This window comes from Falco biarmicus, chromosome 2 (genome assembly GCF_023638135.1).
Source record: "Falco biarmicus isolate bFalBia1 chromosome 2, bFalBia1.pri, whole genome shotgun sequence".
NCBI lineage: Eukaryota > Metazoa > Chordata > Aves > Falconiformes > Falconidae > Falco > Falco biarmicus.
Window position 1 is genome coordinate 90,336,538 of NC_079289.1, and position 14,261 is coordinate 90,350,798.

The 14,261-nt window shown below is 39.5% G+C and overlaps 1 protein-coding gene across 3 annotated transcripts in view; it reads left to right on the forward strand.

Annotated features, from left to right (window-relative positions):
• Positions 1-14,261, forward strand: part of SMPX (small muscle protein X-linked) — a 44,379-nt gene that overhangs the window by 2,819 nt on the left and 27,299 nt on the right. For all 3 annotated transcript variants that reach the window (XM_056330009.1, XM_056330011.1, XM_056330008.1), the window contains exons 2-4: positions 872-931; positions 5,904-5,993; positions 10,216-10,369. In XM_056330009.1, the coding sequence (XP_056185984.1) occupies positions 893-931; positions 5,904-5,993; positions 10,216-10,356 (270 nt within the window). In that variant the 5' untranslated portion in view covers positions 872-892 and the 3' untranslated portion in view covers positions 10,357-10,369. The remainder of the gene's footprint in view (positions 1-871; positions 932-5,903; positions 5,994-10,215; positions 10,370-14,261) is intronic.

The following is a 14,261-nucleotide window of genomic DNA, read 5'->3' on the forward strand; positions in this document are numbered from 1 at the left end:
ACTTTTTTTTGGTTTATAATGGTTAAATAACCAGGCTTTGATGAAGGTCTAGGCCAGTTAAAATCTTAATTCTCATTGAAAGAATAAAAGGCTGAGACAATGTTTCAATTAATCTGATAATAACATTTCTTGCCTTTTTTTTTTTTTTAACCTTTACAGAATCTTTTGATTTTGGTGTATTTCCTGTTGTTATTGTATATTAATACTGCATCAGTTCGTATTTCTCCACGTACATAAAACTAGAGGGAAAACTCTGTCCTTTTTAATTTTATTTCTAAAGAAAATTGATTAATCCAATGCTCTATAACTTTGAGGAGAAGCTACTTTGTGCCCTCGATTGTCAAAGAGGACTTTAGAGTTTGACCATCTTGATCATTTTCAGTCTATAGGCATTAAGGTTTTGCAAGGATTTGTGAGTCAGAAAATGGTTATGTCTGCATTTACCAATGTTTTATAGCAAGTTATGCTTTATTTGAAAGAAGGTTTAAACTGAGAGTTCTAATAATTTCCTCATATATACTGTGACAGAGATAATCACACATTGTTTATCCACAAATGCTTCCCTTAATTCTTACTCATTTTATAATGCCGTGAAGGTTTGAGAGATTCCTTATCTCTATTCATTGTTATTTTTAATGTGAAAGAGATAGCTCCATTTGTGGCTATGAAACATTGATTGGAGAAGCTCAGGTGTTCTGTCTCCTTCTGGTATTCAGAAGGAATAACTAAGCAACTCTGAAACTGAGATGGAAACAGGAGCTGGGCAGATGAAATGGATGCCTGTCAAGAGGCAGCATGGGCTAAGTTCTAGCTTATCTCACTTAGCTATCAGAATGTCAGAGCTGGTAACACTTTCCCATTTTGCTTGCAGGGATAAGCCTCTGTCTTAAAAATGTCAAAACAGCCAGCGTCACATGTCAAAGCCATTCAGGTAAGAGACAGTATTTACGTTTCTAATATAATAAAATAATAAATCTCAACCTCCAGTGCTTGGCAAACTGCACTTTTACTCAGACAAAACACCACAGAAGTGCTAACTGGAGATTATTCCTTGAAAGTGAAAAGCTTGGTAGACATGAAAGTACTGAAAAAGTTTGACCTGAAGAGTGTCTTATGATCTGGGCTGATAAAAAACTGGATCAGGTGGGATGGTTAATCTCTTGCTTGCATGGTCTTTCCAGTGTTAGGTTATGGCTGTTGGCGGATCAGCTAAGGAAAACACAGTGATACATCTTTATAACTGATCAGTATTATGAGTAAAACTAATTCTTGCAACTGTTAGATTTCCCACAGGGTTAATATAATGCTGAAAGAATTATAGGTTAAAAAGAAGGAATAGGTATTTTGAAAATTTTCACATGTGAATTCCTTCAGGAAAAAAACCCTACAACTTTGAATATTTGTTTAAGAAGCATTTTATTTAAAAACCAAATGAGAAAAATGTTGATGTTTTAATTTAAGAAATTCTTCTGTGTCACATACCTCCTCAAATGGTATATGCTTATAAGGATGAAATTGGTTGTTACATACTTGTAAAAGAAACAGCTGGAGAATTATCCCAACATCATAATAAAGTTGCATCACAAAGAATGTATTTAGCTCATGCTATCTTTGATTCTTGTGAAAAGGTCAGAATGCATCCTGAACTGCAGATTTTTTTCAGATATTTCATATATTTTTTTAAAGTGCACTTGCAATGGAATTTTACCATGAGTTTAGGTTCCCTTGGGATTATGTAAGAAACACAAAATGGAATTTCTGAAGTCTGAGCTGTCCTCTGTTTCCTCAGGAAAATTCTAGCTCAATGGATTGGAGTGTCAAGAAGATTAATTTCCCAGTGGCTAGACAGCATACTGAAGTTGCAAGACACTGAAAAATGCTAATTCTCTTTATCATCATCAACTCTACTGCAACAGGCATATAAACTACTGCACTTCAGTTGAAATTAGCAGAAGTTTGGTATTGATGTCACTCTGTTCAAATTTTCATCCCTTTTTTACAGTGACTATGGAAATGTTTGTATGATTAATGAAAAAAGGTAGATAATTTATAGGTCCAAATTATTGACATTTTACATTTAAGCTCCATAGACACAAACAAACATTTTTTAAGGAGTGAATTTGGTTTACTTTTTTCTGTAATGTAAAGAAGTAGTTATAGGCTCCTTTTTATTTTTATGACGAGTTTCCAACTTTTAGATGTAAAAAAATTCTTCCAATTTTTCCATTTTAAAAGTCCCGTAAGTTCAATATTTTAAGAAACTTTAATTTTTGCAAAGGTAATTTGATTCATGAGAAAAATTACAGCACAAACTTTAAATCTATTAAACTTTGTGTCAAAGGTTGCTCCAGCAAGGAGACTTGTGCTTGGACTGATACCTATTACACCTTGAGCACTCTAAGAATCATGACTCAAAATGAGCACTAGACACCGAAGTGTCTTTAGACAATGACATTACTTTTATACGTTGTGATTCATATATTATAATCCCTTGCTATTATGTGCTATAATAGTAGGACAGGCATCCCCTGGAGAATGTACATCATGCTGCAGCAATGGAAATTTAACGATACTTTACTAACTGAAGTATTTCATGGTACACTTTGTCAGAAATGGCTTCTTTCTGACTGTACAAGATGTATGTTAAAATCACTTGCCAACAGCCACTAAATACAGATGTGGGAGACTTAAAGGTAGCGACTGGTTCCCAAGAGTAGTTCAGGATGATAGAGGACCAAAGTACTGTTAATTCCTGATAACATTCATTGCTGGCTTCCTCCTCTCAGCGTGTAAAAGACTGTGTACAGCTCTGGCTGAAAATTATTCTACCCACAAGTGCCACTCTTGGCTTTCCCCAGAGATAAAGGCGAAGGGTTTCCTATTATTATTATTTTTTCTGAATTTCATTCAGTTTTCTCTGTAGTTCCTTTATTATTTTTTTAAACTGAAATTGTTTATACTAAAGTGGCTTTACAGCTTATTCAGCCATCCTTCTGGAGAGCTAGGAATGGCTGTGATGCTGTGAAGAATTTATCCATAACAGTCCTCAACTCGTACATGGATGCATGAGTTGTACCCTAATTGGGATGCCCTGTCTCTATTAAACAGAAAAAATAACACAAACAAATCTTTAAATACCAGTTAAATGGAGTCAAACTGCAATATATGTTGGATGCCATGCTTACAGTTATTTTTCCTTTGGTCTGTTCAGGAAGACCTTAGTAGAGTACATCAGTACGCATACTTACTCATTATGAAAACTGCAATGACATCCAAAACACAGTAGGCACTTTCCAAAACCAAAAGAAGATGCAAACCCAATAGTTTTAATAATTACTATGATTAAAAATAATAATTACACCTAGAAAGTCTGTGTAAAGTAATTATAGTCTGGGAGTTCAGGAGTTTGGAACAAAAACCCTCCTGTTTAACATTTTACTGGAGGGAGAGCAGGCAAGAAAGAGGTCAGTGAGACTCGTATCTCCACCCCAGCAGACAGGTGACAAGAGCCATGAAATGTATTTTTAATACAAGATAGCAAACTTGTGCTGATAGCAGCACAGCAGAGTCCTTGCAGAGCTACACTAGCTTATAGAATTTGGTCCACCCATTACACGGCTGCTTGTCTGCAGGAAGGGGCTAGCGGCGGATTAAGAGGGAGATTTACAGCTCAGGACTTTGGTACCGCTGGTCAGGAACTGTATGGAAATCAGTCATACTTTCCTTTCATAGTAGAAATAATTGAATGTGTGGTATGTGTTATCAGACCTAGACAACGTGAAGCTATGTCTTACAGGCTGCTCATTTTACCAAATTAATATTTCATGTCTGTGTACATCTTGTCCAAACTCTGATGTGAACATACTTATTGCAGATAAAATAGTACAAACTGCTTTTGAGTGACACAGATTACTGTGAAAATGCTCAAGTAGACCAAAGAGCAGTTTGTTTAATTAACAATCTGGCACTTAATGGTTCATTTTTGTTTCCTGAACCATTTTTAGTCACAGTTGGTCTGTCATTCACAGTAGGAAACACAAGGGCTGGGCATCAGGCTTGCCACACTGTGCTGTGCCCTGGGTGGCTGTGGGAGGCTGGTGTCTGCGAGGGGCAGGGATGCCTGAGTTTAAAATGAGCACCAAGAGGAGAGAGAACCCTTAATGTTTCAGATCTGCAAACCTGTATGACCACGCTAGCTGTAAAGTACAGAGAAGTTTCAAATTCCGAAAAAAGAAGCTGTCTGAAAGTACCGGAGCCTGGCGGGGAAGATGCTTAAAGTTAAAAATAGCAGAGCTGTTTTTTTCCACCCATAAATGAAATAACAGGTTAAGTACCGTGAGGCTGAAAATGCCCTGTCTCCTGGGAACTTAGGAGGTGTAGATGAAAGGTTTTTCACTATATCTAAACTAATGCTCAGTGAAAAACCTTTGTGAAATGAATGCCCGGTTGTCTATAAACTACATGGCCCTGTGGACATTTGCCAGCCCCACTGAAATGGCAACATCACCTTGGAAAAATAGCATAATGGGAAACAGATAGGTAGTATACAGGGAAAGGTGCTTATTTCTTGGCAAAAGGATTCTTAATTTGCTTGACGTTTGATGACAGCTGTCAGAACAGTTGTTACTGAAAACAGTGGGCTGTTTTCCTGTGGTTGCCCAGCCTGGGGCACAATCTGCAAGACCGCGATTTGAGCAGAAGAATGGGATTATTCATCTTCATTTAATGCAAATCAGTCAGATGGTAAACTACAATAACACAGCTCGCTGTTGGAAGGTTCTCTGCTTCCACTCCATAACATTACCGATTCACCTTCTGGTTTTACCAGTGGGAGTCATGATATTTTGATGACATTTCCTAGGAGCACCTTCTCTTCTGAGATCATGAGATAAGAACAGGCATAAATTGTGCATTTAGTTGATCATGCCATTTGACTTTTAAAATAATCCAGCCATCGGGAAATGGATACATTTTAGCTGTTCTTCCCTAAGCAACATTTTCTGCATTTCTTTTCTCAAAAATCTTTACTTTTAAGGTATCTATTATCAGCCCCACGTGTGTTATAGCTACTGGCTTTCTGCCACAGATAAAAAGTCAGATTGATGCAGTCATGTGGGTATAATTCTGAGGGGAGTTTGCTAAAGCCAGGGGCTAGTGGTCTGTTCGATGTTGGAGCCGGCCCAGCTTGCTCCGACCCGCAAGCCCCCACTGCAGACTGGGCTGGGGCTGCTGGGCAAAACCGAGATGGGGCTGGAAGGTCAAAAAGCCCTTCCTGCCTTTTCCCACAAATTCTCTTGGCAACCCAGGGGCAGATTTCCAGGACTAAGGCGACACATTTGCAGTTTGTAGCACCCGTGGGCAAATTTTGTCTGTAAGATCACATTTGAAACACTCATGGCTTGAGTTGGCTCAGGGCAGGCTTTCCTTCCTAACTGCCTGGGATTAAACGTGATGAGAACTGGTGTCACTGGGGGAAGGACAGCAGTCCGGTGGTGTGGGGGTCATGGTAGAGTTTGGGTGATTTACATTTAAATGCTGATGCTGGCACTCACCTTGTTTGACCTTGATCGAATCAAAGCAGACGCAGATGTCTAAAGACACTTCGGTGTCTAGTGCTCATTTGTTTAAAGTCCAGTGAAACCAGGGAGGCTAAAATGCAGAACTTCAAAAGCTTTCTAGGTAGCTTTGTTTTTTCACTTTCCATCTTTAAAATGGAGATGAAAGCACTTTTCTTTCCCACAGGAGTGCTGTGATGGATGATGCATACACTGAAGGCATAAGTGCTCAGAAACCACAATAATAATGTCTATACACTTGTTCTACCCCTTTTGAGTTTTGCCATTTACCAACTGTATGTTTATTTATCAGTCACTATTATATGCATCATAATTTCCTTCTCACAGGCTAATATTAACATCCCAATGGGAGCATTTCGACCTGGTGCAGGCCACCCTCATAAAAGAAAAGAACTTGCACCTGAAGAAGTGGAGGAGGTAAGAAAAAAAACAGGGGTTTGATTTTTTCCCCAGGAGAATCCCTGCCATTGATGGAAGAAAGCCTTTTAATCAATCTTACAGCACTGCGTACCACTGTGCATCACTTAGGTGCCACAGCTGAACATGCCCTGATCATTCATGGAAATAAATGGCCACCTACTAAGCACTTCTGTCCTGGTTTCAGCTGGGACAGAGTTAATTTCTTCTTAGTAGCTGGTACTGTGTTTTGGATTTGGCTGGCAACAATGTTGATATACTGATGTTTTTAGTTATTGCTAGGATATATATATACTAAGTCAAGGACCTTTCAGTTTCTCAGGCCCTGCCAGCGGGAGGGCTGGAGGGGCATGGGAGATTGCGAGGGGACGCCGCCAGGACAGGTGACCTGAACTGGCCAAAGGGACATTCCCTACCATGGGATGTTATGATGAGTATATAAACTGGGGGGGTTTGCTGGGAGCTGCTGCTCAGGGACTGGCTGGGCATCGGTCAGCGGGTGGCGAGCAACCGTATTGTGCATCACTTGAGAGAACTCTTCCCTTTGGATTTCATTCCTCTCCCCTTCTCCCTCCTATTCATTATAACTGTTGTTATTATTATTATTATTTTATTTCAATTATTAAGTTGTTCTTGCCTCAATCCTCAAGTTTTACTTTCCTTTATGATTCTCCTCCCCATGCCTCCAGGGCAGGGGGAGTAAGTGAGTGGCTGTGAGGTACTTTAGCTACTGGCTGGCATTAAACCATGACAACATCATATATGCATAGTTCTGTTTTTTGATGCCAGGGCACCTATAGGCATTTAAACTGTTTCAAATGTGCATCACTGCTTCAACAGCAGAATCTGTCAGGAAAGAGAGCCAGGATTTCACCAGCAGTATTTATCTAGATGAGAGCTGATGATGGGACACAGCAGGAAAAGTTATAGCAAGGCTTTGGAAGAATATGCTACTACCAGCTGCCCCATGGTGTGATTTATTGTTACAATGTTGGAACAGGTTTTCAAACCTGACACTTTTTGGAATATCTATTGACAAGGAAAAATTGAATGTGAAGACACTTGCAAATTAAAACCAGAAATTGTGAACCCATTTACCTGCATAGTAGTAAAAATACTCCATTTTAGATTGAATTCTGTGTTTTCATGCTTATATTTTACAGAGAGTTTTTAACACTGAGTTTTGAATAGAAGATTCAATTTATACTATAACCAACATTGGTCGCAAAGGTTGTGATTAAACCCAGATATCATATTTTTGGATTATAATAAAGCAACTTATTTACCATGAACTTTTATAATGAGTAAGAACTAAAACTAACGGTGGAGGAGAAGGTAGTGGTAGATACTCCAAACAAGAAAAAAACTCAAGTAAAGATGGATGCTTATGGCTTCCCGGCCTGTTGCCTTATTTTGGTTTTATAAATCCCAACTGAGATCTGGTCCTGCTGGGCCAGACCGCCAATGCTGCTCAGAGCCAAGGGCAGGAAGGTCTTGGCTCGACCCCATACTGCCGGTCTGCCTCTGGCAGGACTCGGCCGGGTGGACTTGCTGCCATGGGGCCGAAGCAAAGCTGCCATGGCTGGGGGGAGCCTTCCCCTCAGGCAGAGCAGAGCTGTGGTGGTCAGGAGGGAGCGGACAGCCACCTCGTTCCAGGCACGCGGTGGCACTGCTGGTGACTCAGCTCCAAACAAGAAGCAGCCAGATTAGTTTTGGACAAATCATCAGCTCCTTCTGCCCCGGGACAGGCGCTTAAAATGGTCAACTTTAGTTGTGTGAGAGCTAATTCTTTCTTTTCTGTCTAAAGAAGATTTTTTTTTCCCTGAATTTCGACATACTTAATACAAATAGTGCTCTTTTTACAAAGAACTTTCCTGAACAAATCAAACCCAGGCTGACTTAACTCTTCTTAAGAAGATTTTGTAAAAAAACAAACCCAAGCATACAACGTGACCTTGAACAGATATTGTGGCTTCCTCCCCCTGGAAAGAAATCAAAGCCTATTCTCTCTGCAGTAATTAAACTGGTGAAGGAATGCATGTTATTAAGCAGAAACTAATACAGCATGTGTGAATTTGGTAGTGTTTGAGAAATAAAATAAATTACTAGTACTGATAATTAGATTTGGTTGCGTAATTGAATATTGCTTTGCTTCTCAGCTACGTGAATACTATATATGAGACAGACGTAATGGAATGAAAGTTCTTGGCCCGGGCTTTATAGCCAATATGCAACCAAACCTATGGGAGTAAAGATGCGGAAACAGATCTTGTAATAGGAATAGAATAAAAATGCTACCAGTGGACTTGTTTTTTCAGTTTTCTCGTCTTTTTAATACAGCTTGTGATTCTTCAGAGCAGCTTTGGACAAATACTTTTGTATTTGTAAAAAAAAAAAAACAACCCACAAAACTTTTGCTAACGCTGCTTAGCATTTTTCACTATATTTTGAGACCTTGGCAAAGGAGATGAGGGAAATACAGGTGTTACTCAAAAGGATGGTGGAGTCAGATGGGAATGTGTATTTTTGAAGGTCAAAAAAGCGGACATGTTAACATGAAAAGAAATAGGGGGTGGAAATTTCAGAAAATAACTCTTCTTCAGTCAGAGCATTTCCATGCATGTATTTGTTAACTCTTGTCATATATCTAAGTCATCCTTCAGACTCTCTTCAATAAAACTGAAGGCCAAGGTCTGATCCCAGCTGTGCACTGCACACAGAGTGGGTGATATAGGGAGGGGTGCAGTCATAAATAGCACACACCTGAGATTAGAAGGGAAAGCTGACATCAATTTATGGTGCGCAGTCTCCAAAACACGGTCAAAGTTTGCACCATTCGTACTATGAGAGGAATGGTATTGTAGATGACTTGCAGTGGTACTTTTAACACCGAATCTGCTATGTACTGATAAGAACTAAGGGGTTGGGGGAATGGTAATTTTTCCTGATTGTTCAGATTAGCTAGCTGTGCAGGAAAACTGTTGAAGCAAACAATACAAGCTCATGGCATCTTTGACTACTAATTTTGTTTTGTGCATCGTTCCAAACACCTTCTGTATCATTTATTCTCCTGCTCTGCTTTACTACTGTTTTAGATCATAAAGCTAGACATTAAACAGTATATATAGTAGCTGGGGTTGGATTGCTGGCAGGGATTTTAAATGACCAAAGAGAAACAATAGTATAATGCTATTAATTAGTATTACCAGGTATTAACAAATAGTGTATTACCTAAAAGGTGAGAAAAGATAATACAAGTTTACTAAACCAAGCAATACAATTTGATGTTTCATTTTTCTTATATACGGTGATCTCTACAAAGTTCTTAAAAAACAGATAGGAAGAAAACTGTCATTTTTCTAAAATTCCTTGTTTTTTGTTACTTGGCATTGCAAAAATCTTCTTCCTGATTAGCATGTAGTCCACTAGTCAACAGAAAAAAGAGGGGTTTACTGACCAATATTTGACAGATAACTTTAGAATTTTAAAAATAAAGTCAAATATTAAAAACTGATTGTTCACAATCAATACACCTTTCCTGAAAGGGTGGCTAAAAAAATCTAAATACTGAACTAACTCAGAAAAGCCTATCTGAAGAGGACATTCACAGAGTAAGTAAAAAAGAAGAAATAATTTCATTGTGAAATTATTTACAGTGTCCGCAAAATAGCTGTGAGGCACTACCTTAATTCAAACATAAAAAGACAGAAACCCTTCTGGTCTTGCAACTGAGGTTAAGAAAAATTAAACATCAACTCAAACTGAGCTTGGTTGGAGCTTTTGGGGTCCATAACCTATTATCATAGCTCTTCTCCAGACCTGCACAAGATGACTCGCAACTGTGAGACTCTGAAAGAAATTAGATTATTAAAGTGGTTCTTCTGCTTTTTCCCCCTAGAATACAAAGGAACTGGGAGTTTCTTTAAATGCTTCACCCAGTTGATTTTCTGCTAATGGTCTGGCACTGTAAATTCTTACTCAATTAGCAAAATATCCACATTCCTCGACACTGAGCACCTTCTAATTTTTTTTTCAGTATGTTTTTAGACATTTTATACAACAACCAACAAAATAACCTATCTCTTCCTGCCCTCCCACCCATTTCCATTAGGACTGCATTTAGCATAAAAGCATCCTTTCCTGTTTCTCAAATAACTGACCTATGCTCATGCTTGAGATATTGCTACTGCAGTAATAAGGTCACTGGTATCCTTTTGTGCAGAGTGTTCCTGCTTCGACAGAGGAGGAGAAAGACAAGAAACATCTCCCAGGGGCTAAGAAACTTCCAGGTCCTGCTGTCAACTTGTCAGAGATCCAGAACGTAAAGAGTGAGCTAAAATTTGTCCCAAAAGCTGAACAGTAGCTGGAACAAGCAGGTGAGTAAAAGAGAGGTGCTTTGCATGGCTTGAGGAGAAACAGGCAGATCCAGGAACCTCTTAGTGTCAAAAGATGCCTTTTTAATTACTTCAGGGGACCTGGAATTACACCCCATATTTCAAAGACAAAATATAAAAAGAAAATGTCATAATCCTTGGAATTCTGTTATTTCAAGCGTGGAGCATATAGGAGAGTGTATCTGATGATATGTGGCACCCATCAACAGACCTAACAATAAGTGTGTTCAGCTGTTAGGAATATTGAAGCCAGTTTACAAATACCAGCTTCTTGCTTTGCAAGCACAAGTTCCAGCTTTACAGAATATAGGACTCGTATTTTTACACTCTAACTACAAATAAATGTTTTACAATGCAAATAAATTTATTGCAGTGATGGACAAGTAGGTCAGTGTTTTTAAAAATCTCCTTTGGAACATTAGATATTTGATATAACTTTATTTCTGTAATTCAAAACTGACATGCTAATGGCTCCGTGTATGTGATAACAGAAATGTACCAATGCCACTTGTGGCACCCAGGGACTTGCTGTATATCTATGCGGGGCTCTGAAATATGGTATAGGACCTTGGAGAGATCTGTGCTTCTCTGGAGTGGCAGCTGGAGACCAGGCAGTGACCCTCAGGCACTGCAGACAATACCAGACACCTAAGGGTTGAGCCACTGGTCTATGACGAGCCCCACAACTCATACTTAATCTTGTTTTGCTCAGTGTCCAGATGGAGATCAGTGACAAGTGGTGTCCCCTGGGGGTCTGTACTGGGACCAGTACTGTATCTTCATCAATGACACAGACAGTGGGACCTCAGCAAGTTTGCAGACAACACCAAGCTGAGTGGTGCCGTTGACATGCCTGAGAAGGGATGCCATCCAGAGGGACCTGGACAAGCTCAAGAAGTGGGCCCATGTGAACCTCATGAGGTTCAACAAGGCCAAGTGCAATGTCCTGCACCTGGGCTGGGGCAACCCCTGGTATCACTACAGGCTGTGATGAAGGGGTTGAGAGTGTCACTGAAATTCGGAGTAAGAAAACTCCTTAACACCAAAGTAGTATTAAGAAGCAGGCATTCCTTTATTGCAGCGCTGGATGCACAGGGGATCATTCCATCTATTGTGCCTGCTGTATGTTACATTTAGGCAAGATTATGTAGACCATACGTATGTTTATGCATTAAATTTCTTGGAAGAGTCATACGTTCATTCATTTCCTAAGAATATGTGTTACTATGTTAATTAAGCATCGTGCATGCTCCTTACAGGTATTTAAGAAAACTTCTAGGGGTCTCAAACAATAGTCGACCCTCTAGTTACAGTTGACCGAGAATTGAACCTCAGTTACCTTTCCCTACATGGACTTAAACACAGTTCAATTTTTGGCAAGTTTGGTTTCAGATCCAGCTTCACAAGAAGATCTTTTGGTTTAGTTCCTTCTTGGCATTATTGATTAACCTTCCCTTAACAATATAATGTTGCACAACTACTGTTTGGTGGTAACTGTCCATTACACTGAAATGAACAGTACATGGTGACAAGAATAGCCCCTGTGGAGAAGGACTTGGGGGTACTGGTGGGTGATAAATCAGACCTGAGCCAGCAGTGTGTGCTTGCAGCCCCAAATGCCAACTGTATCCTAGGCTGCATCAGAAGCAGCGTGGCCAGCAAGCAGGTCAAGGGGGATGATTCTCCCCGTCTGCTCCACTCTGGTGAGACCCCACCTGGAGTGCTGTGTTCTGCTCTGGGGTCCTCAGCACAGGAATGACATGGACCTGTTAGAACAGGTCCAGAGGAGGCCAAAAACATGATCAGAGGGGTGGAACCCCTCTCCTGTGAGGAAAGGCTGAGGGAGTTGGGATGTTCAGCCTGGAGAAGAGAAGGCTCCGGAGAGACCTTATAGCAGCATTTCAGTACCTAAAGGGGGCTTGTAAGAAAGATGGGGACAGACGTTTTAGTAGGGCCTATAGCAACAGGACAAGCAGTAAGTGTTTTAAATTAAAGGAAGGCAGATTCAGACTAGATGTAAGGAAGAAATTTTTTACGATGAGGGTGGTGAAACACCGGAGCAGGCTGCCCAGAGAGGTGGTAGATGCCCAGTCCCTGGAAACATTCGAGGTCAGGTTGGATGGGGCTTTGAGCAACCTGGTCTAGTTGAAGATGTCCCTGCTCATTGCAGGGGGTTTGGACTAGGTCCCTTCCAGCCCAAACCATTCTATAATTCTATGATTATTTTATTTCAAAGGAAATATTCAGCTCTTCAGTGTAGATTTCAGAATAATTTCCGTCTGATTTTAAACAAGGCCCATAAGTCTCTGTTTTTCTACATTCTGAGATTAATGATAATTTCTGTCCGTAAAGTTATCCTCTGATTTCTTTTGAAAAGTCTAGTCAGTAAAGCTGCATCAGGCAGTTACAGTGAAAATTCAGATCCACAGAGAAGTTTCAATCCAACCCCCCCCGCCCCCAGCTACAGTAAGAAAAAGATATTTGTGTCACATAGTAGTCACCTGAATCGCCAGTTTTACCTATTGACAGAATTCCTTTTTATCATGAAGAGAGGCAGAGGAGCTGAAGAGAAGAACGTCATCTGGAATTTACTCCACAGAAACATAAATGAAGAACAAAAGAAAACAGAAAGCAGTGCAAAAGGGTTCTGGGAATGCAGGAGTGCTATGGACCAGGAATCTCAAAAGAAATGGCATATAATCTGAATGAATTGCCCCAATACACACTGCAACATTAACTTATTTTTTATGTACAGCATAAATATGCCATTTAGAAGGAAAAAGTGTTTAGTTATTTCTTGCTTTTACCCTGCTGTGTCATAATGTTCCTGTTATTTTAAAGAAACAATGTAGTCTTTATCTTCAGAAAATTTGGGAAAAGGAAAATTAACATTTTGTAAAATGTAACATTGTAGTCATCACACTAAAGCAGTGCCCAGAGAAATATGAATTTTTAATATGAGGCTTGAAAGACGCTTTTCTCTGTAACAGATATTTAGACATACATTTAACCCCATATTTGTTCTCAGATGATGGCTATTTTCAACATTTAAATCACTTACAAAGAGTCTGACAGAAACATTAGGGTGTGCACAGAGGTTCATCCTAAATAAAATATTTCTACAGAAAGGTCACCAAAGTAAAGGTCATCTTGAAGGCTCTGAGGTCATTATGAAGTAATTTCTGTCTCAAACCTTCTTTTGATGTTGTATGGGTCATCAGGTTCTAACAATGACAGAGATTTCTAGATTTTGGATAGTAAAGTCACAGATCATATTCAAAAACTTAGTTTCTAGCGGGGTTGCAAGCATGCTACTCACTGGAGACTAGGAGTTTGGGTTTGGTTGCGGTGCAGAATTAATCATGTGCATAAATTCTAGATAAAATTGGGATGTAAATCAATTACTTTCCACACCCAGCAGTCTTGAAGGGTACTAAATCTAAGGATTGTTCCTACAGAGGACATTCATCAGTTCAGTTATATTAAGCATGACCTGCACCCTTGTCTAAAATGTGATATAGTCAGCGAATAGTTTTATGACTGACCATGCCAAGTCAGTGAAGATTATCTTTATTTGCAAGAAATCCATGCGTACCTCTTCCTGATAATTTGCTTCATCTCCAAGAAGGGGTTACTGATCATCCTTTGGAAGTAATGCTCTCTAAAGAATGGTAAACTGACTAGCCAATGGAATATGCCTGTGCATACTGATAAATGAGGGTGTTCTTTGGTTTTCACAGTTGAAATTAATTCTCTTTTTTTTTTTTTTCATTTCATATCAATTCAGATATTCACTGCTGAGAAATTTCCCTTTGATAGTATTTATATTTCTTGTGGTACTGTAGGAAATACCCACTGAAACTGATAGAATAGC